The 26,857-nt window shown below is 46.9% G+C and overlaps 1 protein-coding gene across 13 annotated transcripts in view; it reads right to left on the bottom strand.

Annotated features, from left to right (window-relative positions):
• Clec16a (C-type lectin domain family 16, member A) overlaps positions 1 to 26,857 on the bottom strand; it is a 199,570-nt gene that overhangs the window by 155,936 nt on the left and 16,777 nt on the right. For 9 of the 13 annotated variants that reach the window (XM_006522660.3, XM_006522662.3, XM_030249311.1 and 6 more), the window contains exons 3-10: positions 25,673 to 25,806; positions 20,413 to 20,561; positions 17,344 to 17,449; positions 16,020 to 16,025; positions 15,520 to 15,643; positions 12,267 to 12,441; positions 11,002 to 11,055; positions 7,901 to 8,014 (exon numbers count right to left, since the gene is read on the bottom strand). In XM_006522660.3, coding sequence (XP_006522723.1) covers positions 7,901 to 8,014; positions 11,002 to 11,055; positions 12,267 to 12,441; positions 15,520 to 15,643; positions 16,020 to 16,025; positions 17,344 to 17,449; positions 20,413 to 20,561; positions 25,673 to 25,806 — 862 coding nt within the window. Of the gene's footprint in view, positions 1 to 7,900; positions 8,015 to 11,001; positions 11,056 to 12,266; positions 12,442 to 15,519; positions 15,644 to 16,019; positions 16,026 to 17,343; positions 17,450 to 20,412; positions 20,562 to 25,510; positions 25,807 to 26,857 lie in introns of all 13 variants that reach the window. The other 4 variants (XM_006522661.3, XM_030249313.1, NM_001204229.1 and 1 more) reach the window with 2 other exon arrangements.

Below are 26,857 nucleotides of genomic sequence, written 5' to 3'. Positions count from 1 at the left end.
CCAGGAGAGCTCACTCCCCTCAGGCATGATGAATGATGCTTGTCTGACACCACAACCACCAGAGTGTAGAGTGTCCAAGGGCCGGTGTCTCTAGGATGGACACAGTGAGCACTCTCACCAGTGGTTGTCCATGGCCCAACAGGTGAAACATCCAAACAAGAGCAAGAAGTTTCTTCATTTAAGAATTCTGGTACTGACAAAGAAGATTTCTGTGGCTTGTTACCGATGAGGTATCTGATTCCTTCCTTGGGAGCTGTTATTTCAATACACTTCACTGTAGTGAGAATTCTGAAATTTTAGTTTCTTAAAAAAAAAAAAACCACAGAAATATTATTAGAATATGTTTTCATTTTAATCCCAGGTGTGGGATAGGGGGCTGCTTTGTAGCAGCTGACTATGGTTTGCCCTGTGCTGTAGCAAAGGTGTGGTTTTGCCAGCTGCAGATAGTTTCTGCAATTGTGTGGCATTTGGGATTCTGGTAACTTTTCATAGGGTATATAAATGCGAGGGACCTGAAAGGCAGGGTTGGTGGTTGGCGGTCGTTCAGCAGTGTTGGTTATGGTTTGTTAGTAGTGCTCAAAGAAGAAACAAGATAGAAAGAAGATTTGAGGATCTCTATCTCTCTCCCTCCCCTCTATCCTTCTTTCTCTTCTATCTACTGATAGGAGGTGAAACTGGGGAGATAAAGAATGGGAAAAAGAACCCACAAAATAGCAAAGCCACTTCATTTCAGGAACCATGCCAGCCACTGGGAACACACCAACCTCATGTTCCTCTGTATCAGCATTGGAGTCCTCCAGTGGTCCAGAAGGCTCCATGTGCCCCCGACAGTCTCCTCTCTACTTCCCACACCTCACCATGCCATGCTTCAGCTCCAGACATGTCATATCTTGGGGCCTTTACACGAGCTACTCATTTTGACCACAATGTTCTTCCTCCAGGTAACTCCATGGTTCCCTCCCTTTTATCCTTGAAGTCTAGGTTCGCACATCACCTTCCTACCACTGTGAACACGCTGTTGTGACTTGTCCTGTCTCCACTTTGCTGCTGCTTTCCTAGAGCCAAGCCTCTGGTGTCTTTGCTGTGACGGTTACTATAGTTAGCACTATTTCTCTCTCTTCCTATGAGGCAGGGTCTTAGATTTACTGGTCTATCTCCAGTGCCTAGAATGACGCCTGACACAGAGGAGACACCTACAGTTACTTTCTGAAAAAAATGATAAATACATTGAACCACACTAGAGTAACTCAAACATCTTGTTAAGAACTGCAAGCACCCAGAGAGGCCACTCTGGTAACAAAATCCAGAAAAGGCACAGCATACACATACCAGAAGTGATGAGTGTCTTGGGGGGGGGTCTATCCCTGTTGGACCAGGAACAGGGTCCTGGTCTTTAGTCCAAGATACCTTCAGCCTTGGTAGAGACTTCCTGTCTAGAGTCTCAATACAACAGGATTCCTTTTAGCTACCAAGCCCAACTTATGCCCAGGGTGAGTCCCTAAAGCTAATGCAATGCTGTCTTTCTTGACGTATGGGGCATGAGAACACTCCAGCATTTCCTTCAGCACTCAGATCCTCTTCTTACAGGATGTCCAGGAGCTGAGATTCCACAGTGGCTGCATAGAAAAGACTATTCTGAGACCCATTCTCTTGTGAGAATGCATGTGACTGAGTTAGTGATGGCCCTTGACTCTACAGGTCTGTTTGCTCCTTTTGGTATTCACAGCCCTCTCACTAAAACACGTGTGCCTTGGAGCTCCCATCCCAGCTGGAAGATAAACTCCTACCAAGGCATTCAGCAGGACACCCAAATCCCAGAGCAGCCCTGTGACAGAGCCAAGGGTCCCCGAGATGGTCTCTGACACTCTGAGCCAGCAAACACATGACCCAAAGAAGCCAGGCTCCTGTGGTCTCAGATGATGACTGTATACATCTTATCCTGGTAGGGTTTTCTGCTAAGCAGAGGAATGGCAGGAGCCATAAAGAGAAGTGTAAGTAACATACAGATGCACATGCACTCCCCAGAGAACCATTTGGGTACCTTCCCAACTGGCTCACCTGACACCTACAGATATAGTCAATGACTAATTCGGAGGGAAAAAGCTATTCTGTCTCTTAGCTGATATTCTGAACTCCCAGCCAGCCAGTCCTGGCACACATATGAGTGATAAAATATTTGCACCACCTAGAGGTGAAACCTGGTGGTTAAGTTGGAAAGCAGAGTGCAAGCTGAGGGTTTAGCTCACTGTCACCAATGGCAATGTCTACTCTAGTCTTAGCAGTCTCTGTCACTTGTTATTGCTGATGCTTCCTGCCCTCTTTATGCCCTTGCCTGCATCTGAAGTGCTTCCCCAAGCGCCTGCTGAATATAGTTCAGTTCCAACAACAGCGTGCCCACCCACGCACACTTATATAGGCCCCATATAGGGGATGAGGTTGTACAGCCTCACCTAACATTCCTGCACCAACTGGTGCTAGACCTAAGAACAAACACTACACATAGCAGAAGCCCTCCCTTCAAAGCCATGTTTGTTATTCTAGCTGTAGAAGCAATAAGACTGAGGCCTGGAGACGCAGACTAACTCAACCTGGGACACCTTGAGGCACTCACTGCTGCAGGTACCAGATGCAGAGTGTAACATGTGAACAGCACAAGAAACAGCATGCTGAGAGTCTTCACAACAAAGTCACAAGCACCTCATGACTGCTGTCCCTGGCCTTGCTGCCTCATTTATTCCAGCACTGAGTACCCTTGAACTCATGAGGGTAAAGCAGAAAGATGATAAACCTAAGACCAACTACCCCATGCGATACAGTAAGTTAAACATCAGCCTGGACTCCATTTCTGGTGTTACTCCGTCTTTCGGTAACCTAAAAAAACACCTACAGGTACCGAAGCACATCCCCAGTTCCAACCCATAATCACTTTGCAAACAATAGAAGAGGCTACCATATGAGTTGCCACTCTTGGGTATGTGTGGTAGTCCGAATGAGAATGCCCCCACTGTCTTATAGTTTTGAATGTTTAGTTCCCAGTTGAATGATTTAGGAAGAAATTAGCTGGTGTGGTCTTGCTGGAGGTGTGCACTGTGCTTCAAAGCCCACACCAGGCCTCCAACTTGTAGATAAGATGTAAGCTCTCAGCTCCTGCTCCAGCGTCATGCCTGCCTGCCTACCATATGATGGTAATGCACACAGGAATTTCAATTAGACATTTATCTGCCTATTCTGATCTGTGTTAAATTTAACCCTAAATTATAGCCCTTCAGTATAATTCTGTCTCTCCTCTGCTTCTCTCCAATTTTGGTTTGGGTTTGCAAGAGGTCTGCTGGTAAAAATGAAGCAATACCAGTAACTTATCTACAAATTACAGGAAGGAGAAAGTAGGGTAAAAAAGACCAAGAAGTTAAAACAAGTTTGATCAACCACATCCGAGCCAGGCAGGAAATAGTAGGAGACTGTTGTCACTCAGAGGGAAGGCAGGCAACTTGCACAGGACTACTGTTAAACAATTCACAACTGCCAGTTACCTTGGCAGCTAGTCTAGGATTTCCATCTACAGGCATCAGAAGGTGGGGCTTTGATCTAACACCTACAGAGAAACCAGCCTCTCAAGTGCCAGCTCCTTCTGTTCAGCCACTCATGCAACCAGTGGGTGTGTCTCCCACAGTGGAGGCTGGACCTCTGCCCCAAGAGGAGACCATGGGGAAAAAGGACAGACCTCCTGAGAGCCATCTGAGAGGTGGCCAGTTGCCATCTGCTCTGTGCTTTTGCTTAAGCTGCAAACCACAGCCTGTTTGTTGTGTCCTACTTGTGGTCAGGTACTGTAGTTCTGTAGGCATCCACATGGGATAAAACCAGGGACAATCTCTGTGTTATTTCTTACAGCTGCATGCAAATCTACAATTACCTCACTAAAAAATGTCCTTTAGAAGTCTGCAAGCTAGCAGATGAAGTAATAAAGAAAATGGGTAGACGTGAATGATTGCTGAATGCTTAGTCAGAATGGGACACTCACATCCTCCTCCTTCAAACTTCAAGGAACATCATGGAGAAGGTGGGAAATGTAAGAGCTAGAGGATGGAGTGGAGTGCTGTGGAAAACTGTGTCCCAAGCATGATGGGGCTGCTGCACTCTGAGCTCATAATTGCTGTGATGACGTGCATAAGACCTGACCTACCAATGTTGTGTCATGAAGTCAGGGAGCTCACGAGGCCGCACCCCTCCTGATGACATATTGTCTGTCAGTTAATGGTAGTTGGGAGGAGAGGTGCAGGCTCTGCTCTGTCTTCTGTGAGGACTTATTGGCAGTAATAGTTTCTGGGAAACAGAGAAACATTTTCTTTAGTTGTGTAGCTACTGGTAAGGTGCCCATGCTCTTGTGGGAAAACTCTGCTAATTAATGATGAAGTCCACCATGACTAGAGAGCCTCTGGGATCAGCAGAATATGGGAGACTCACTTCATTAGTGGATCTTCTCCTTTTCTAACCTTGTCTGGAAAATCCAAAACCCTCTCTCTGAGGAATGTTAGGTAGCCTTAGTTTGGTTACAGGTTTTGACAAAACCTGTTCAGCCAACACCTGAGATCCCTGAAATGCTTCCCCATGCTTAGGGTACCCTAAGCCCCCCAGCCAATCACCTCCGCCCATCCTGCATGTCCCTACCCTCAGCCCCCCTAACACTTTATAAGCCTTCAATCACCCTAAGTAATGTTGATCTGCCCCGAGGGTGGTTCCAGCGTAGTCACTCACTGTACGGACTCACAGGGCTTCCAGATCCCCAACCCCATCATCTCTGCTCCCTTTGCCCTGTGGATTGTATGGGCCGATGATCCTCGAGGGTGGGAGGACCCACATGCTCCTGTATAGAGCCCTACTGAAATTCCCTGGTCATTGGGAAAAATAAAAAAGGAAATGAAAGCAGCAGGGGAATTAGTGGGGAAAGGGAAGCAGATCATCAGGCGTGAGATGGGACAAGAGAGTGTAACGGGATTGAATATGATAAAATATTTCATATGCATGTACAAAAATGCCATAATGAATCTGTAATGTATAATCAGTATATGACAAGAAGAGACGCAAAATTAAAAAAGAAAGTGGGTATATACATATAATACATTATTCTGCCTTTACAATTTAAAGAAATTTGGCAATAGCAAAATGGGTAAACCTTGAGGACACCATTCTACATGTAGTAAACCAATAAAAGAAAAGAAATACCTTACATGATTCCACTTCGTTACATGAGATATCTAAAATCATCAAACTCATAGAAGCAGAGGGTGGGACAGTGCCTGCAGGGACAGGGAAGTAGGAACGGTTCAAGAGGAATACAGTTTCCGTTTTGGGGTGGCTCTGGATCACATGGAGAACATGATGAATGAGTTTAAGAGATCTGTGAGACACTGGCCTGCTGGCAACAATAATGCATTATGCATTTAAACACTTGATAAGAGGCTGGGAGATGGATCCATCAGAAACACGATTGCCGTGCATGCACAAGGACTTAAATTTGAGTCCCAAGTACTATATTAGAAACAGGCATCATGGTGTTTATCTGTATTCCCAGAGCTGGGAAAGCAGAGTAGAGGCAGAGAAAGACACTTCCTTAGAGGCCACTAATCAGCCAATTTAGCTGAAGCAGTGAATTCTAGGTTCATCGAGAGACCTATCTCAAAGAAGACCAAGTAAGAAGCAACTGAGGAAGAAATATGACATCAATCTCTGGCCTTGACATACACGTGCATATACATGCATGTATATTTGAATGTGCTCACACACACACACACACACACACACACACACACTAACAAGCTAAATGTTCTTGCCATCTGTGAAATCCAGTTCCCCAAAAAACTCTGGGCTCAGATCTTCCAACCCCAAGTCCGACTTCAGCACTGCTCATGGAAGACATTCTGGGAAGAGCTTCGGTTACTACACTGGGGCTTGAAAATGGTGTCAAACAAAAGAGTTCAAAAGGACATTTTAAACTGTTATTAATATAAATGAAGTGTCAATTAGCAGCAGGTGAAGTGGGGACAAGGCAAAATAAACAACAAACATGTCTCCTGAGAGCAGCCTCTGAGAGGCTTTCTGCAGAAATGTGCATAACGATCAGATTGTCTCCAAAACTCTGTACTCATAAGTGAAACTCTACATTTCAATGTTGGCATCTTAGAAGACTTTCTTCTGACCACTTTGAAAAACACACCAAGCAAGCCTGAGGGTCAAGCTGCAATCTGCTAGTCACTTGCCTAGCACTTGGGATCTATTTTCTGTCTATGCTTACTTAGCCCCTGCAACCTGCTTACTTTCCTTGATTTCCAAGTGGGATAAAACAACTTGTCTAGGCTATCCAGCTAGTAGGGGCTAGACCTCTGACTGGGCTCTGCTGCCTGTGCTGAGTTGGTAGTGCATTACTACATCTATTCAGCAAAAGCTACTTAAGAAGCTACTTAAGAAAGGTCTGGAGAGATGTCTCAGCTATTAAGAACACTTGATGCTGGAGGAGCTAAAGAAAGTACCCAAGGAGCTGAAGGGGTCTGCAACCCTATAGGTGGAACAACAATATGAACTAACCAGTACCCCCAGAGCTCGTGTCTCTAGCTGCCTATGTAGCAGAAGATGGCCTAATTGGCCATCATTGGAAAGAGAGGCCCCTTGGTCTTGCAAATTTTATATGCCTCAGTACAGGGAAACACCAGGGCCAAGTTGGGAGTGGGTGGGTAGGGGGGTGGGGGAAGGTATAGGGGGCTTTTGGGATAGCATTTGAAATGTAAATGAAGAAAATACCTAATAAAAAATTGGGAAAAACAAACAAACAAACAAACAAACAAAACCACTTGATGCTCTTGCAGAGGACCAGGGTTCAGTTCCCAGCACTGATGGTGGGTGGCTTACAATCACCTGTACCTCCAGCTCTGTGGGATCCAACACCCTATTCTGGCCTCCACAGGCTCCTGCACATGTGTGCACACACAGAAGCCTTCCATGTACAGGGTCACACTGCACTCAGGCAGGGACTCATGTCACAGCCTATCAAGTGCAGATGTGATAGGAACTCAATAGGATGAGATCTCTGAGGGCCTTTCCAGTGGTGGGTATAGTAAGGCCACAGGTGAGATGTGGGGGGAAAGAGCAAGTTGGGAAAGTCCCAAGGCAACATGGGGCTCAGGACACCTGAGGAGAATAATAGCAGGAGGAATGACATCAAAGCATCAAAGTACTGAGATAAGCAGGAGAGACTCCAGGAAGTCACAGTCCTGGCCCCGGGTGTTTCCCTTCCTTAGTGTGCAAAGTGCAATTCTAATCTCTGCAGAATCCAACATGGCTAGACATATTTAGTTCATAATATTTAGTAATTAGCCTGAAAGCCAAGAACTTCCACCTCTATGGAAACATAAGATGACTTGAGAATATGGCATCCATACTCCCCAGACTGACTTCAGGCTGGGTGGGACAGCAGCTGTGCACAAGGAAAAGCTGTCCAGATTGCTCTGTTGGCACACCCTAATGTTCTCACACTGGACCAGTGGCATTCACTAATGGTCACTACCCAACCTCCGTGGATATATGTGCCTTAGACAGGTTGTTCTATCAACTCTCATTATGTCTCAGAAACAGTATACATAACATCTAAGGACCAAAGGCTATACAATCCATGCAGCAGTACTGGATTGATCAAATCCACTGCTCATGCTAGACTCTACATTTCCCCAGGTGCACATCTAAAGACTGGCTAGGTTCCCTGTATCCCAGACCACCTTATACATCCTCACTAATGTATAATAAAAATGTTGTAGTTTTTTGTTTGTTTTCTTTTTCTTACTTCAGAGAAATATGAATTAGCAAAGCAAATACTGCTCCTTATCAAAATGTAGACAGTCCTTGAGTGACTTACAGAACTTCTGGGAACATCCTGTGCAGGCTTTGTGTATGTCTCAGATAGATCACCATTCAGAATGACTTCAGCCAGAGAGTTCACCAGCGGGGCGTGATGTATAATGAGGAAGACCTGGTGAAAGGCGGAAATAGGATATGAATTGAAGAGCTCAGTCCTCCAGTCTCTTCCTCCCCAAACCCAAATTCCCATCCCATTAAGGAGAAAGCTGCCCCTCAACTCTGGAGGGTTTCTTCTCCACCCTGCTGCCTGTTTGGCTAGCTGTTCTTCCTTGGGAATGCATCTACATCATCGATGCTCAAGTGGAACACTGTGGGAAAGGACGGCCCAGCCAGCATGCGCCTTCCCGTGGCATGCCAGGTTCCATCATAAATAAGACCGTCAAGGTCTGGGGAAGGGGCAGTCATGATGAGATTCCAACACTGAAATTGTCCCAAACCCTGTTATGAGTTTTACCATACTGGGGTCACAGCAGTGTTGCAGGTGGAAGCCACCAGAGTCAGAGGTAGGTCCAGTCAGTCTGGGATGTAGAGCAGAAAGCCCTGGTTGTCACTCACCTTCCTGCCTGATGTTCAGAAGAGTGGCTTTAGGAATCAGGGTGTTAACTAGCCTGTCCACACCACTGGTATGTTTAAAAATGTAAAGGTGGGCAGTGAGACGGTTCAGCCAGTATGTCTGACAACCTGAGTTCAATACCCACAACCCACAGTAGCTGAGAACTGACTCTACAAAGTTGTCCTCTGATCTCTACATGCACTGACTCGTACTTCATGCACACACACATTAATGATAAATTTTCAAAATGTAAAGGCAACGGATGTTAACAGACATAGTACATAGTTATATCCATCATATACCTGGATCCCAGGCAAGTGTACAAATCCTAGCAGACAGATTTCTACCTATGGATTGACCCTTGTCCATGGACAGATCACTGCCTATGGTTGGATTCCTGATAGTGGATGGATCTCTGTGTGCAGATATTTACCTGTAAACCAATCTCTGCTTGTGTACTGACTCTTGCCTGTGGACAATCTCTGCAAATAGATGGATCCCTGCAGGTAAACAGATCCTTGTAGGTGACTGCATGCAGTGCTCATTTTCCTGGTTCTAAGCCAGGAGCATGGTGGGTGGGATCTCTACAAGAGAGATACGGAAGTGTGCTCGGCCAGGCCATCAGCACCATGTTCTTGAGAAGAGAGGCAGCTTACTTTTAGGGGATGCCATCACCTGTCACACTAAATTGGTGAGTTTTCATGGTAGCTATGCTAAAGCTATTTGTAAATATGCATCAATTGTATAGGGATGTAGATGCTTTAAGGGCACAGCATTTAAACTAGACTTTAAGTATTCACACATCAGGCTATACTATAATTAAACTAAGTGACAGTGTGGCAGAGGACGGCCTCAAGCCCCCCCCCCCCCCAATACTGCAATGCTGGCGGGTTTGTAACAAGTTTGTAATGGGCACAAAAGGCTGTAGTCCTAACTGGCCTGGGACTCACTATGTAGACCAGGCTGGCCATGAATTCTTGCCTGCACCTGCCTCATGCATACTGGAATTAAAGACAGGAGTACTACACCTAGTTAGGGCTCAAGAATTTTAACTTAAATTTTGTTCTACACTTATTTATTTAATTCTATGTGTATGTATGTGGGCATGTGAGTACCACCATGAGCATGTGGATATCAGAGAACAGACACAGGCAGGAGGTTCTTCCCTTCTACCATGTAGGTTCTAGGTCTCGAACTTGGTTCATCAGCCTTGCCCTCAAGACTTTTACATGCTGAGACATTTTGCTAACCCAAGATTTTTAATATAGAAGAGCTCTTTTTAAGGGCTATGAAACTAAGGAACAATGAATTAAAGCTATGTGGTTTGAGACATACTGAAGAAATGAGGTGCCTGAGCCACACGTCCTTCTCTAGAGAAGAGGCTGAGGGGCAGCCACAGGAGCTGGTGACCACGCTCCTCAGGAAAACCCACCCGAGTGATGCTCCAACAGCTGACGGGGTCATGACAAAGAGTTTCTTGGTTGGACTTGTAGCTTCCTGACCTGTTTGGGTCCTAACAGACTCCCAGAATTCCTAGCAGGCAATGCTGGCAGGTTTGTAACAAGTTTGTAATGGGCACAAAGGTCTGCCAGGAGAAGCTGTCCTGTACTGAGGTAGCAGAGGGGCCTGAGAAAGAACAGACCTCAGACAGAGTTCTGAGCAAACAAAGTCTCTAGAATAAGGCTCCAGGATGCAAGAAGTGGTCAGGCTACGTCTGAATTTAATCAACCTCCCCTCTGTGGGAAGATGGTAACTGAACCTCTTCTCAGGCCAGCAGGAGCCAGCATCACCCCAATCTTAAAACAGCAGGGGATCCAAGTAGAAGAGTATCTCACTAAAAGGAGATCAACCCTGCTACCATGGAAGGCATGGAGACAGAGCTCTAAGCAATCATCTGGCTATTTGACAGCTGGGTGAAGTGGCCCACGAATCTGGACTGCTAGTAATAAAAATATTTCTAAATATTTCTAAGTTATGCAACTGGGTCACCATGGAGTTTTTCCCATTCTTATAAATATTACATAGTTACAAGATGTGAAGGAGGAAACAGTTGTTTAAGGAGGGAGACAGGCAACTAACTAGCTTAAGATTCAAATCTCAGGCTGTGGCTGCTTTAATATCCCTTAGAAGATGATCTGGAACCAGAACCTCCACAGCCCCTCTGCATATAGCCATGGCAAGGCTGTGTGCTAGATCACAGCTCTGAGTGTGCAGTCACCCAGCACTTGGAGCACATTTCTCTCATTTCTAAGCATTGTGAACAAAGGCCACACAAACTCACATCTCCAGGGATGGAGAGAGTATGAGCATGAGCCAGCTGCTGGGAAGTGTCACCTAGAAATCAACAGCACCGATGCCAGGCCTCACTGCCCTTTAGTTTCCATCCTCTCCCGAGAGGCTAAACTCTACTTGGTGTATGGAAAGCAGCAGTTTCCCTTGTGTTGGACTTTATTTCAAGACGGGATCCACAGAACTACGTAATAAGCATCTGGACACGGGACAGGACCACATTTGTGTAGGAGACACGGGATGCATAACAAACATACCTGGGAGAGAAGATAGAGGGACACAGGCAGGCTGATTTTTGGCCGTTCTCCTCCCTAGTGAAGGACAGAGGAAACAGGTGGCTCTGGTTACAAAAGGCAAACAGAACACAGAAGACCACAAGTCCTCAGTTCAGACAGGAAGTGCGTCCCCTTCCCCACTGGGCTCTGAGACCAGCCTTCCCCTAAGAACCCTGCAGCACAGTCCTGTCTTGGCAGCTGATCCAATGGGTGTGCTCACTTCCAAGGTTACAGCCGTGCTCGTTCCCCAGCTGGGCACACAGGCCTTCATTACATGGGGAAGGTAGGACTTGGGGCCCTCTGGCCTCAAAAACAAAACAAAACAAAAACACAAAACAAACTGTGATTTGCACTCAGCTTCACGACTGCCCATGTTAGAGCAGTCCTGTCAGGGAGGGATCTTTAGGCCCTGCGTTTTTGTGCCTTGTCCAAGGACAAAGGCAGAAATGACTCCAATCCTAGGTCTCAGTGATGCTCTCCAGAGCTGCTCCAGTGTGAGCTGGAGCTGTGACTTCCTTTGCTTTATTTACTTATTAGTTGGAAGAATGCCTATGTTCTAGGTCCAAACAGACACCATGCCTTGGGGGCATCTAACGAGGTGCCTTGCAGGGAGACAGCTTCTGCTGGATACATCTGTGTTCCCTTGCCCTGTCTTCCTCTAACCTTAACTCTGAAGGGACAACTGAGGCCTCTCTTCCTGAAGCAGCTTTTCTCCTAGAGACCCCAGAACCAGCCACTCATGGTACTACTTAGAAACAGGTTACTCATATAGATGGCCTGTCCTAACCCAAGCCTGCTCAACTAGGTGAACTCCCTGAAATGAGATGGCCTCCCAGGAAGTCACTATCCCCTACCCCATGGAGGAATCAGGGTGACAACTTGTATGTAATCAGGAGACCTTTCCCTGAGCACGCTCCAGCACTTCCTATGCATTTCATATGAAAGTTCTGATGCTGACTGGCAATTCTCTGAGAATTAGCTTGAGTGAGCACCAGAGAAAGCTATGGGACAGCACACCCATAGAAGGGTGCACAGGAGCACAGAGGCTGAGTTCGAGGGGATCACACTTCCCTGACACCAGCTATGTTACATTTCTTGGTCATGTTCGTATCAAGAACAGAAGGCCAGTGAGCTTTGAAAGGCCTTTCCCTGGGGTGTGAGGCTCTGCTACTTCCACCCTCACTCCCAGAGGCTGTCTCTCAGAAGACACAGGCAAGAGGCAGGCCGTGGTCTCGATGCAGACTCACCTTGTCGGGGTTCTCCAGGGAGTACACGTAGAGCGGCAGGAAAAGCCTGTTGAGCAGGTGGTCGGTGAGTACGTCATTGAGGAACTCGCAGTTGATGATCAGGATGTCGTTGAGATAGTGCAGGTGGTCCAAGTGCTCAGCCACCAGGTCACTCAGTTTCCCCCGATTCCGGTGCCTGCAATAGAAATGTTCCTCTCAGTCCAGAGGCCAAGGCTTGGGGCCTTCAGCATAAACACAAGACACATGTGGAGACACATTCACTCCAGCCTCCAAGCTAGTGTAAGCTAGTGCAGATAATCTACACTAGGGAAGCTAGTGTAGACAGTCTCTTGATTATCCACACTGCCCCTGACAGGGGCAGACAAAAGAATAATATACAGGACACTGAAAAACATTTTAGAACTCTTGGGGCTCTTCCCCCTGATGGCCTTGGCCCAGGCACCCTACAACTGCAACTCCAAACAAGTCAGGGTAAGCTAAGCAAAGAAAAACAGTGAAGCCATTGTGGGAAGCCATTGCACAATAGTAGTCTAGTCACTGGCCAACATGGTAAGATTCCTCAGCTCCCTTATGACCAGTGCTAACAGAGCCACAAATCCCAGCGAGCCAAGTACTCCAGAGGTAAGGAATCACGAAGAAGGCCTTACTCCAAAGCTCTGGCTCCCACATGGCGGGACACAGAACCAAGACACACTCTTCCTCAAGCCCTCGCTGGAGGCATCTGTGACCCTGCAGCAAGCAACAACCATGCTGCCTGTTTGCAGGGTACAGTCAAAGAAGCCAGAAACAGAGTTCACGACCTCAAAAGCAGAAAGTGGGCAAAGAGCAATCAGCTGGGAGCAGGGCACTGTACCTGCATCAGGATTACTACTACCCAAGTTATAGATGGATGTTTCAGAAGGCATGAGACTTGGAAAAGCCAGAGCAAAGAGAGTGTTCTAATGGGGCCACCACTTGTGAACACCCACTTTTGACATTTGGGACCTACCATCTGACAGCTGGATTTTCATGTTTTACTCTCTCCCTCTAGACAATCTAAAATGTGTTTAAGATCCTTCTAGAAGTAACATGTATCAGGCAGGAAAGAGGTTCAGATTTGCTTTCCCCTAATTTGGTGCATTTATTCCACACCTTTACAAGATACCAATCAGAAATCTGCTTTGCAAAGCCCAAATATAATAAGAATCTATGATCCCACCTTACCAGAGACCCAGAAACACACACACACACACAATGTTCCATACTACTCCTTTAAGATACCATAAAAATAAGTTTAATAGGCTTTTAATATACCTCACTTTTTAATGTTTCCTTCAGAAAAACTTTACTGAAGTGCTCTGGTGAGTTTAACAGCATCTGTCATAACCGACCCAGCTACCCCAATCCAGAGAAAAAAAAAATGTGTGTGTGAAACTGGGGACTAAGCCTAGAGCCTCATGTGGCTTTGGCACATATTCTACAACAGAGCTCCTCCCCTAGCCTTCTTTGTACTTTATTTTGAGACAGTCTTACTAAGTTGCCCAGGCTGTTGGCCTGGAACCCACTCTGTAGCCAAGACAGGGCTTGGGCTTTTGATCTTCTTGCTGACACATCCTGAGGATCTGGGACGCCAGGCCTGAGCTAGCAGGCCCAGCTGAGGAAGGCTTAATCACTGGCCCTCTGTGAAGAGAGTCCCTCTGCCCTCTGTGGAACCTGTACTGCTCCCCACTCTGCAGCTGAGCCTTTGTAGGTGCTGTTCATTGGACTCTCCTCGCCACAACTCTGCCCCACAGTACTTACTGGGTAACTAGGTGACACTCTCATAACTGGTCACTGCAGAGCTCCACAGGAGACGCTGGGTTCACTTCCTTCCATGATAGCTGTGATCCACATGGCCCTTATCTTCCAGAAGGTCCAGTCAGCCCAATCCCACCATTTCCCTAGCCTCATTTCTTCCCAGTGCTGCCTGGCTCCCCTTGTCCAGGAGACTTCCTTTTGGATCCCCCGAGTATCCTGATCCCATCTCAGTATACTTTTTACAAGGCTAGGCAAAGCCTGTCCTTGGAGCCTTGTTCTCAGTTGGTGGTAAAGTAATGTCAAGAGGCTTTTCAGTTGTCCTGACTTGGAAAGGTGTTATTAGCCATGGAATACAAGAGGCAGGCCATGCAGGCTGCTCAACATTCTGCAAAGCAAAGTGCCCAGTTCAGAAGGTCAAACAGTATCAAGACAGAAAAAGCCACTGTGGAACTTCAAGTCCTCACTCTGAGGACATGGTCACCACCACCATCTTAAATCGTGTTTTAAAGGTTTTCTTGAGATACGATTCACTGATAAATAAAACTCATTCATTTCATGTACATAATGTAATGGGTTTCTTACATTTTTGTTCTTGGAGTACTAGCAGTTGAACTTAGGGCCTCAGCAAGTGCTCTCTGAGGCCCCATGTATGTTCATCACATCTGCTTTGTAACATTTTCAATCTTGTCTGTCAAAAGCCCTGTACTCAGCAGCAGCAGCTTTCTGACCTGCTCCCAGAAACACCCCCTCATCCTGTATCCCCGCCCTAGGAAACCTCTCATCTACTCTGTCTTTAGACTGTCCCTTCTGGGCATTTCAGTGAGATCCCGGGCTGTGAGGTGCTTGTGTCTGCCCCTCACTCAGGCCATGTTTTAGAGGTTTATCAGAGCATGTGTCAGCACTTCAGACCAGTCATGGCTAAGTACTACTCCACTGCATAGACAGATCCCATTTTGGCCATTTTGTGTTCTGTGTGGAAAGAGGGTACAGTATATGTGCATGTGTTTGTGTGTGGTGCTTGTGTGTGCTGTCTTTTGTGAAAGACAGAGTATCTCACTGGTCTGGAACTTACCAAGTAAACTAGCTGGCCGAAAAGCTCCAGAGACTTGCCTTTTCAATCACTGGACCCTGCACTTCCATGTCGTTTCCAGGGATAGAACTCAGGTCCTTAGGTTTGTGAGGCAAGGGCTTTAACAAGTCACCCATGCACTACATTTTGGTGATTCACACACCCTCATTTTCTGATCAGCAGCCTCACAGCCCCAGCTAGAGGCAGTGTTGCTCCAGTGCCCATACGGAGGCACATGGGAAAATTCCAACTTCCCACCACCCCAAACAGGGAAGCAGAGCCTTCTGCAGCCTGGAGTCCTGACTGCCTGCGTAGACACAAGTGCTGCTCTCCTCTCTACTTTTGCTTGGTGGAAACACACATCCTCAGCACCCTGTTCTCCAATGAGACGGCTGGAACACTACTTACTCCTCATCTGTCTGCACACAGTTGTCAAGTTCGATCACATGGCTCCCAATGAACCAGACCAAATTGGAGAAGTACGGGACAGCGGTTTTGTCTCTGATGTAGTGCAGCATGGCCTGGTTATCCACTAAGAGGACGCACAAAAGAAGAGATAGTAAGCCACCAAAATAATTCAAGGACAGTTTAACAAAACAAAACACCCAAACAAACCAAAAATCACCATGAAAAACCTTGCTACCATCTGAGACTCTGTCTTTCCTGAAAATACTTGGAAATATTTATCTTAGTTATCACACAAAGCTGTGCTGGTGCTCTTCTCTCAACTAACACACTTAGTCATTACTGTTATAACTGAGGGAGGGACACTCAGTGCACTGGAGAGCCTGTACATCAGCAAGGGCAAGGCCTGACTAAACTGAGAACGCAGCACTCTCAAACCAACTCTCCTGCATTTACTTGTAAGGCAAGCTCAGAAAGAGGAAAACCAGAGGTTAATAACTTACATGACACTGGAATAAGGAACAGGAATCGGCATTGGAGGAAAGGCAAAAACAGACAACAGTTAACAGGGTTAGGAACTGGGAAGGTGAGACAGCGGCCCAGAAGGACAAAGCCTAGTCAGGAGGCATCTAAACCAAAAGACACAGTTAGAAGAGAGCAAGAGAAAACAGAGCATAGGACAGTGGAACCAACTATGCATGGCCAAGGCTGCAAACTCAGAAGTCTGCCAGGTCAATGGCTGCACAGCGAACCAAGTCTGAAGGCTGGGAGAGCAAATTAGGGGGTTGGAGCCCTAGCAACGATTGCTTCTCAGCCTTTGACCACTTAATTCCCCATGGGAGTGTGGGCCCTGAATACCCAAATGCACATCTTCAAGTCAGAAATGCACAGTGTAAAAACTCCAAATTTTTATATTTTAAAGCAAACACACACGCACACTTTCTTTTTAGAGACAAGGTATTCCTGGATGTTCTGTATATTTTTTTTTCCATCTGAGCCAACTGAAATGTGTCTGAGGGATGGTTTGTGTCTACAGGCTCTCATTTTGCAATCTCTGGCTGGACCAAATTAGGCTCTGAGAAAAAGCTCTTAAATTAAATTTAAGGTGACCTTCCCTGGCCCTCAACTGGTATTGCATCTCAAGTAATACCACCTTGACTCATGAAAGTCAAAGCCCTTGAATGGCCAAGAAACTAGAGGCCCAGCTTCACTGTGGTTTCCACAAGGAAATTAATTAGCCTTTAGGAATTGTCTTAAGAGGGCCAGTTCCAGCTCCAAAACCTTGCAGGCAGGCAGGCAGCCTGTGTGCCAGCACCGGCAGGCCTTGTGGAAAGACTCTCCACTGGACACAGGATGGAGCATTACATACATCTGAGAGAAAGGAAGGACTGTTGTTAATACTGGCCTTGGTGGCTGGCTGGGAATACAATACTGCCTCCTGCTGCTTGTGATGTGAAATGCTCTCATGCATATTTAAAGATAAACTATAAAACAAATAACTGTAACAGCGTATTTTATAAGCCAAAACACAAAAATTTAAAGCTAAAATTTTCAAGACAGTTTTGCTTTATCTAATTAGCTTATGGCCACTCCAACCCCTCAAAGACTTCTTGGGATAGACTAAGGTGGGGCAGCAGCAGGGAACAATGCTAGAGTATACAGCTCAAAGATTTCCACAAGGAACAGTGATATGCCTGCAAATCTCTGTCAGACAAGCAGCCACTGCTCATACTAGGCAAGGTCTCCAGTAACTTGGAACTGTGTTTGTGAGCTTGGGAGCCAGCACTTGGCTTACGACCTGAAGCCCAAGTGCACGAGGAAACTTACCTTTGTAGACATTCAAAGTGATGGTTCTCACGGCAATTCGAACCATGCTTTCGGGATGATTGAAGAACTTGATGGCTTCTGTGTACAGGGCAAAGTCATTGGTGTGCTAAAACAAAAAATGGTTCCAAAAGTTACAAATCCAAAGACAGACCTGCTCCCAAAGCTTTCTGAAATGTGTCAGACTGTGATAAAACAGAACAAAACCAAAGTAAAACACACCAGATGTCACCATGATGGGAGGTGAGGAAGCCAGGGAAGAGAAAATGTACACAGAATGTCTGACCTGGCCTACATGTTCAGCTGTATGAGGAGGTATTTCTGAGTCCACTTCTTCACCTATAAAACTGGGGTACTAGCACACACTCTCTGGCCTCTGGGACGAAATGAGGTCATTTCTGGTCCAGTGCTCTGCCTAGTCCTTGGCATCTACAGTGCATGGAGAATAGTGCTAGTTATTTACGTCAGACCTGGTTGATTAAAGACCAAGTTGGAGTAGGTTCAAGCATGTCTTGGCTGTTATACCATTCTCCATTTGGAAATACTAAAAGTGTAGCATTATCAGGGAGGCAGAGGGTCTTAGGAGTCTTCTGCTGTTAAAAGGGGACAAAGAGAAACAATTAAATGGTTCAGAACAAGACTCACACTGCCTTAGCCTGAGAGGATGGAGCAAAAATGCCCTGGCAGTGTACTTTGCTGTCCTCCTGTGGCCAATGTTCCTATATCGTTCAGGGACCCAGTCTGTGTGAGTGGCTCAGGAGAGGGGATGGTAGACAGAGATCCTCTAAGCTAGCCCTTCCTGGAATGGAGCAGGATACACAAAATAACAACAGGGCAATTATAAGGGCAATTCCATTTTGAGGACCAGCAATCAAGTATGAATCTAAAAAGTGGAAACTACTAATCTGGCTCAGACAAACACAGACAAAAACCAAAAAATCCTCAAGGCTTCTGGGATGTCCAGCTCTTCCAGACCCATGACTTCTGCCCTCCCACTACGACTCAGAAGGCACCTGAGCAAAAAATACTCTGTCCCTCACTCTGGTCTGGGTTTTCTTCCACATGGGAGAGCCTTTGGGTGAAAGCTGTTCCCTGGACATGTTTATCAAGCACCTACTATGTGGCAGGGACAGGAGTCTATCATGTTATTTTCTCAAGTGCATTCATGTTTTTGGCCCTTGGCTAGCATTTTCTTCTGAGAGACTAATGAATCATGAAAATCAAGGTTCACTGTTGCCATACAACAAGAGTTGATGGTTTTTGCCCAAACTCAGAAAGTTTGGGATTGTGGTCTGACTTCAAAAACAGGCTTTGAGCATGTGGGACAACCACTCAGGTGATATCTGCCACACAAATGACATGCAGCTGGCTGTATGACATCTAGCTTCCAAGGCAGTCCCCAAACATGTTCACCACCTGTGTCACACTCATGCTGGATCCGCCCACAGAGGCAGATCATGCCTGTGTGACCAAAGAGTATGCTAGGAGTAAGTGTATGTGAGTGAGTGAGTGTGAGTGGCACGAGGCTGGCATGGATGGCATCACTGCTTACCGTGGTCTGCTGGGTGACTCACTCTAGGGAAGTTGGCTGGAAGGATGCTGGTCAGCCCTGGGAAGAGGCCCCTGAACAGGAGCTGTGGTCTCCCACGCACAACCAGATTCAGCTAACCACCACGACAGTGAAGCAGACCCTCCAGCCACATTCCAGCCTCCAGAGGACATCAGCCTCTTGGGGCACTGAGTAAAATAGCTCTAGTCAGCCAAGCCTGAAGTCCAACACACTGAAGAGACTGGTGCAACTCTAATCAGTGGGACATGGGGAGAAGTCTGAGGGCGAATTCTCAGACTTTTCTGAGAAAGTTCTCTCAGAAGGGATACGAGAGAGGAAATGGTATCAGAAATTCTGACAACAGCATGTGATTGAGTGATATCTGGAGCATCGGCAATCACACGGCCACATGGAACCAAGCCTTGAGCAGATGCCAGCTGCAGTTACTGAGCAGGAAGCTGGAAAACCCTGGGCCCTTCCTACAGTGAGGCAGAGCGCAGCTGCCATTTGTACTTTAAGCATGTGAGCTAAACTGACCTTAATCTCAAGCTCCTTGGCGCTATAAGAGTAGCTCTCCCAGGACTGTGAGGGACCTGACCCCTCAAGGACAGCTGTGCCAGTTTATCACTTCTCACAACTCTGAAGATGGAATCTCATCTAGTGAGTCCCTGAAACCCAGAGCCAGGTATATAGTTTCACCTCATTTCTCAAAGGAGGGGGCTCAGAGAGGCCTGGAAGTTCTCTTGTCACACTGCAAGGAGCAGAAAAGCTGTACCTAAATGGAGTTTCTGCTGTTTCCAACAAGGTAACCTCTGGACATTTTCCTCCCTGCCAAGTTAACCTGAAGTTTACATTAAAATAGCAAGAAAATTTGTTCAATTAAAGAAAAAAGTTTGTGTCAGGTGTGGTGGTGCACACCTTTAGTCCCAGCACTCGGGAACAGGGGCAGGTGGTTCTCCATGAGTTTGAGGCCAGCCTGGTCTACAGCATGAGTGCCTAGACAGCAGAGGTTACACAGAGAAACCCTGTCTCAAAAATCAAAAGGAAAAGAAGAAAAAAGAAAAAAGTTTGTGGGATTCAGCGGTTGAAAACGCCTCCTAACCAGTTCTGAGGACCAGAATGCCAGTCCCAGCACTCACCTAACAAGCCTGGCCTGGCCTGGCATGCCTCTAACCCCACCATGGAGGCAAACGAGGTTTGCTGGCTGCCAGCCTACCTGCAAAATGCAAACAAGCTCCTGGTCCAGGAAGAGATCCAAAAGAACAAACCAGAGAGGGACAAAGTAGGAATTTTATAGCCCTTGCTTGGCCCCACAAACCCAGAACACACATGTACACACTTGAACACATGCCCCTGTGCACGCACACGCACACACACACACACACACACACACACACCACATATTTTAAAACAAAAAATTTTATTTAAGTATGCCAAAGTCTGTGCTTAGGAAAGTGCTTTGTAGAGCAAAGGCCTCCACGCTTGGACTAGCTTGACACATACACTTGCTGGGCGCCACTCACCTCATTGTAAAAGAAATGGACAGTGTGGTTGTTGAGCTTTAATGAAAGCGTTTTCAGGAACGATATGTAATACGCCATGATCTCCTCGTCGGAAAAGTCAAATTTATGGACAATGATCGAGTTTACATAGTTATTAGACAGCAAATAATCTAGGAGAGAGAACACAAAGTGCAACCGGTGAGCTCGGGCTGGAGGAAATGCCAGCACAGGCCGCCGAGTAACAAGCACAACTCAACCAGTGAGCAACAAAGAGCGGCTTAACCTTTACCTGTCTAAGAAACCACACACTACGCAGGCCCACCAGCCCTTCCAGGGAGAAGCCTGTGGCCTCCTTTGTGAACCCAAAGAGACAGACTCAAGCATGTTTTCTGTTCACTGCTAGCCCACATGGCCATCAGAAGACATTACCATGCCAGAATGCCAGAAAGGGCTGCATGTGTCTCTAATCTCTATCTACTGACAATCTCATAAGAGTCCCTTTATCCCCACCATGTGTCTAGCATCAGGTTAACCACCTCAGGTCCTAACTACCCAACACTAACCTGGTTCTAAGGGGAACAGCACTACTCACACCTCTGACCTCTGTCGGGGAGGTTGGCAATGTCAACAGAGCATATACCTTATGAAGGAATACACCCAAGATAGTGAACGAACCTAGCCAGCAAGATCAGCTAAACCAACCCTAGAGATCATCATGGTGAAAGATAATGCAGCCAGACTGCCCTCGTGTCTCTGATACCTGAGGCAGCTCTTGGGGCCAGCTCCAAGAGAGGCCAGGAGAGTGGGTGGGGCCCTAAAAATCTTGAATACATTGTTAAGTAAGTCATGGTCACAAGTGCTCCAGGTAAGCTTGCTATATGTGGAAATGGCACTGTATAGAACCTCAAGCTCCTGCACACACACATTTAACACTCAAGCATGTGAGCCTCAGGTGTCTGCTTATGGGACATAGATACAGATGTATGCTGTGCAGGCCCCACTCAGTTAAGGCCCGGTGTATCTGCAGTTCCTTCGGAAGCTTGTTCATACCCCTGCCCTGTCAGCATCTTCTCTCAAGGCAGGGAACCACTCCAACCCCATCTCTATAGACTTGTGCACCTGCTTGTGAACCTTACACAGAGGAGCCAGACAGGATGAGGGTATCAGTGTCTGGCCTCGCACTCATCACTGCATCTGAGTGTTGTCATAGAAACAGGATGAGGCTGTCAGTGTCTGGTCTCTCTCATCACTGCGTCTGAATGTTGTCATAGCCACACTACCTCCCCCTCTTTGCTGTTAAAACTGTCCCCAACTTACTTATCCACCTGTGATTTACCATGTAACATAATACTTAGGTGCTTCTGACAACTGGAACACTTGTGATCTGGCAATGGGAACAGGAGGAGGAAATTAGGACATCTCAGTAAGTTCTGTATTTATAGGCCAGTTGCTTCTGGGCCACAAATGGCACAAAAGCTAGCAGCTTAAGGTGTGTGAAGAAAGTCTGGCTACATTCTACACCTGAGACAGCCACAAGGTTCATCTGCTCCTCACAGGGGCTTTTTTAAGTCCTCTACAAGGTTCTGTGGGGGGTTAGGGATCAGTAAAGGGGCCCACTGTGTGGCTGGGATTTTTCTACTACCCCCTCACTGTGGCTGACATTCTGTGGTATTCTGTTATAATAAACCTGGGAGTCAGTAAGTAATCTCAGTCTCTTGGGCCTCTGTTACTTAGGTCACCAAACAAAGAGGCAACAGTAGCATCTGTGCAATGCCTCCCTGTAATAGCGTAATAGTGAGAACCTGGAAAGCACCTAGATGCCCACAGTCAGGTTCATTTAATAACAATATAGATCAGGGCGAGTCACATGCAGGAACAGCAGAGTGAGTAGGACGGCCTGCATGGCTGGGTGCAGGGTGGGAGGCTACAGGCACCTGACTGCACTTCTGTGACTATGTTATGCTGTTTTACAATGACTCCCCCACTAAAACTAAAAAGTAAAAATAAAAGCAGCAGGGCATATGGCATACATATACTGTGATGGTGGCACTCAGAGACTGAAGCAGAGCTGGGTGTTGTGGCCCATGCCTTTAATCCCAGCACTTTGGAAGCTGAGGCAGGAAGACTGAGAGTTTGAGGCCAAACTACACTACAAAGAGAACACTGCCTCAAAAGCTACTTTTAATAAACTGTCCTGAAAGCCAAAGGTGTGTGTCTGCTGGGCTTTGCAGGCAGCTCCCACACTGCTCCCACTTCCTTTTAGAGCCATGCACATGTCGGATCACTTTTGTATCGAATCTGAAATAGCACCAATGCAGAGGGCAGAGAGGGTCATCAGGAGCCATGTCTGGAGAAGTGGGGAGACTGGAATAAAGGTCACAAGAGCCCTGTGAGGCAGCTAAGTTCTCCATTACAGATTGGTGACCCGTGATGACAGCTAATGGCTCCGACCTAGAGGTCTGAAATCCTCAGACAGGAAGTTCTGAAAGGTGATGTACATGTCAGCTGCACAGCAGAGGCCACCTCAAAGGATTTACATCAGATCTTCAAGGTACTTCACCAAGAAGCTAAAACTTTCAAAGGACGTACTGTTAATCCTAGCCCTAAATGGATTTCAAAAGGGTCACCAAGATAAAACTCCAAAGACCCCATATTAAAGGTCAAGACTTTGGAATTGTCCCAATGGCCTCAGAACATTCCTGAGCCTGCACCTCAGAGCTGGATCTTCCCCTCTGAGCTCAGAAACCACACTTATTCCAGATCCAGCGAAACAGAAGCTGATAACAAGGGAAACCACACAGGGAGATGTGAATTAGCACCATCTGTGGTCAGGGGGAGGAGGAGGAGGGCTCTGTGGCTACAGCACCACCTAGTGGCCACTGCTAAGGTCACCACCACCCAGCAACTTGATTTGCCCCAAGAAGTCAGTACCTGCCTTTGCTCTGGGCGCTCCACCGTTTTTTCTCTTGCTTTCAAGAGCAGGACCTGCACTGTGCTGCATTTGGAGTAAGTAACTAGCACAGAATGAAATTAGGCTGGCTCAGTCCCAGCATAGATAAGGGTCTGGTAATGCTCTGCTGAAGGTCTGCCCTGGGGATTGCAGCCTCCCTCTACTCGGATGGACTATGACAACTAAGAGCAGCTCCAGAAAATGCCAGCACCACACTGAGGACCACTGAGTGTATTCTCCTGTGCTAAAATCTCTCCTCTACTCTGAATGTGCTGTACTGGTTACTTTGGGTCCATGACTCAAACTTTCTTGGAGTTATAACAAGAGCCTCCGTAGCCCCTGCCTCTCAGAAGAATAAATGGGGCTGAGGGTTGAACTGAGTTAAATTCTTGCTTGCTGGGCAACAAAACTGAAGCAGAGGCACCCCTAAGACCTCTCTGCCTTCTCCATTGCTCTTAGAAGTGCTGGCCTATGTACTCCTCAGTCATTAGATCTTTGAAATTGAACCATGCTGAGGGGATGGCAAGTCAATCAGCAGGAGTCCTTCATGGAACCCTACCACACTGAACTACCCTCAACATAGTCAAAAGCTGCACATGTCGTTTCCAGTGTGACTACATGTGATGACAGGGTAATTACGATTAAATGAGTTTGCAGGGTCAGGCTCCACCCCTGACAGAATTAGTGCCCCATGGAGTCAGAGAGACCAGAGGTTGAGCTCTCTGACTTCATTCTCTCACAGGCGGGGCCAGGTACTGTGAGAAGGTAGCTAAGGTCTAATGTGGCCCCAGGTTTCATGAGTCCTAACCTCTATTCCTGAAATGAGGCCACGTTAGGAAGTAAGGCTTATGAGTGGTATTTAGGTGATGGAGTGAAGCTGTCATGAGTGGGTTAATATCTTTCTCACTGTGAATTTCTCCTCTCCTGGCCCTTGACGAGTTAGTTACCTTAAGAGCAAGTTCCTGCAAGCTGACAAGAGAGCTCAGAAAGTAAAGGCTCTTGCCACCAATGCCGAACTCCACCGACAAAAGGAGAACGGTTACCTCTCTTCCACTGTCACGTGCACTCTGCAGTGTGGCCGTGTGCACACACTCACATCTCTTCCACTGCCACGTGCACTCTGCAGTGTGGCCGTGCGCACACACTCACATCTCTTCCACTGTCACGTGCACTCTGCAGTGTGGCCGTGCGCACACACTCACATCTCTTCCACTGTCACGTGCACTCTGCAGTGTGGCCGTGCGCACACACTCACATCTCTTCCACTGCCACGTGCACTCTGCAGTGTGGCCGTGCGCACACACTCACATCTCTTCCACTGTCACGTGCACTCTGCAGTGTGGCCGTGCGCACACACTCACATCTCTTCCACTGTCACGTGCACTCTGCAGTGTGGCCGTGCGCACACACTCACATCTCTTCCACTGCCACGTGCACTCTGCAGTGTGGCCGTGTGCACACACTCACATCTCTTCCACTGCCACGTGCACTCTGCAGTGTGGCCGTGTGCACACACTCACATCTCTTCCACTGCCACGTGCACTCTGCAGTGTGGCCGTGTGCACACACTCACATGCAGAGAAGCACGCAAAGAGGTAAATGCAACACAAATTTTAAAGAAACACTTGAAGCATTGCAATGGGGATTACCTGCTCTGTAAAGCTCACAGATTAAAAGAAATCAGGTTACCATGCGCTTACTGAGCAAATATATGGTTTCTTTTACACAGCCTTTTTGACTGTGAGTTGAAGCAGCAGAAGGTTCTCACAAGGCATGGATACCTAATTTTGAACTTCTTGGCCTTCTAAATCTTAAGCCAAAATAAAGCTCATTTCTTTAAATGACCTAGTTTCTCAGAGCTTAAGAGATGACTTGGTGGTTAAGAGCACCAGCTGCTCTTTGAGAGGACCTGGGTTGGATTCCCAGAACCCACATGATGGCTCATAATCATCTTTAATTCTAGTTCCAGGGTATCCAATACCCTCAGCAGGCATTAGACACTCACATGGATTATAGATATATGTGCAGGCAAAACACCCATGCACATAAGAAATAAAAGATATTTTTAATTACTTAGTCTCAGTGAATTTGTTACAGTAAAAGAAAACAGACTCAGACAGCAGCTGTCTATAAACTAAAAAGAAATCCCCACCAGAAACCAGCCCTGACCTCAGCTTCAAAGTGGATATCCGTCTTCCAGAATAGTGGGCAAACACACGCCACTAAGCCTATTGGGATAAAGCCTGGGCAGACTAAAATGAGTGGGACGCAGACACATGGAACCATCCGACACTGAGCAGTACACAGGCAAACGGCAAGGAGTGTCCTTACAGAGCGATGTCTCGTGGCTGATGTTCTCAAAGAGAATGTTCAAGGTCTGTAGCAGCTGCACACACACATAACGGCCTGATTTCTGCCGCAGAATGTTCAAGAAGAAAACAAACATATTCTTCTCCAGGAAGAAGCTGGGGAAAGAACAAGAAAGGGTCAGTGGGTGATACGCTCACGGCTGCTATGTGTAGGCTCGCCCTATGAAGATCACCAGTGGCAAGACTAGACTGTTAGGGCTGCCTGGATAGTCTCAGTGCCCTTGATCCCATCTGCAAGGGAGAACAACACATGCACTCTGACTCTTCCTTTTCCTGTCTAAGCAGACCAGGGTGGTGCTACTTACATGAAATGGTGAACTAGATTCTGACAGAATAGGGATGCTCTCTTCCTGCTAAGTGACCACACAGCAGTCTGTGCACCACAAGCATCGTTCCCCAGGACATACACAACCGGAATCCTTAGCTTCCCCACAAAACCTATTTCCCTTGCGCTCCCATATTCAAGGTTAGGAAAACACAAGAAGTGGCTTCCCTGCAAGGCCTGAGGATGCTGAATGACAGCAGAGGTTTTTCACTTCTGTTGTCAAGTGTGCAGCTTCCAGATCTCTGGACAAAGAACTTGAAAGAAGGTGAAGACACCGATGTGGTAGAGGCACCCTATAGTCCCCAGGTCTGCTTCTGCTTTCTTGTGCTGGAATGACACACAGCCAGGAGCATTGGCCAGGTACACACCTCAGTTCTGTGTGTGTGTGAGTGTGTGTGTGTGTGTGTGTGTGTGTGTGTGTGTGTGTGTGTTAAAAATAGGACCTTCCTTTAAGAAGATGTTGTTTCTACATATTTGTTTAGTATATTTGAACAGGATCAGTTTGGAATAATCAAAGGCTGGGATATAGCTCAGTTGATAGAGTGCTTGCCCAGCAGAACACAAGGCAAGTGTTGGAAGCATGCATCTGTAATCTCAGCACTTGGGCAGAGGCAGGAAAGCCAGAAGTTCAAAGTCAGCCTCTTAGCTACACTATGAATTCAATGTAGCTAGCCTGGAATATAGGAAACTGTTTCTGAGAAGGAAGGAAGGAAGGAAGGAAGGAAGGAAGGAAGGAAGGAAGGGAGGGAGGGAGGGAGGGAGGGAGGGAGGGAGGGACAGACAGACAGAAAAGGGGAAGGGGAAGGAGAGAAAGGAAGGGAG

Source organism: Mus musculus, chromosome 16, assembly GCF_000001635.26.
Source record: "Mus musculus strain C57BL/6J chromosome 16, GRCm38.p6 C57BL/6J".
NCBI lineage: Eukaryota > Metazoa > Chordata > Mammalia > Rodentia > Muridae > Mus > Mus musculus.
Note: the sequence above shows the minus strand (reverse complement) of the source record. Positions and strands in the feature narration are given on the sequence as shown.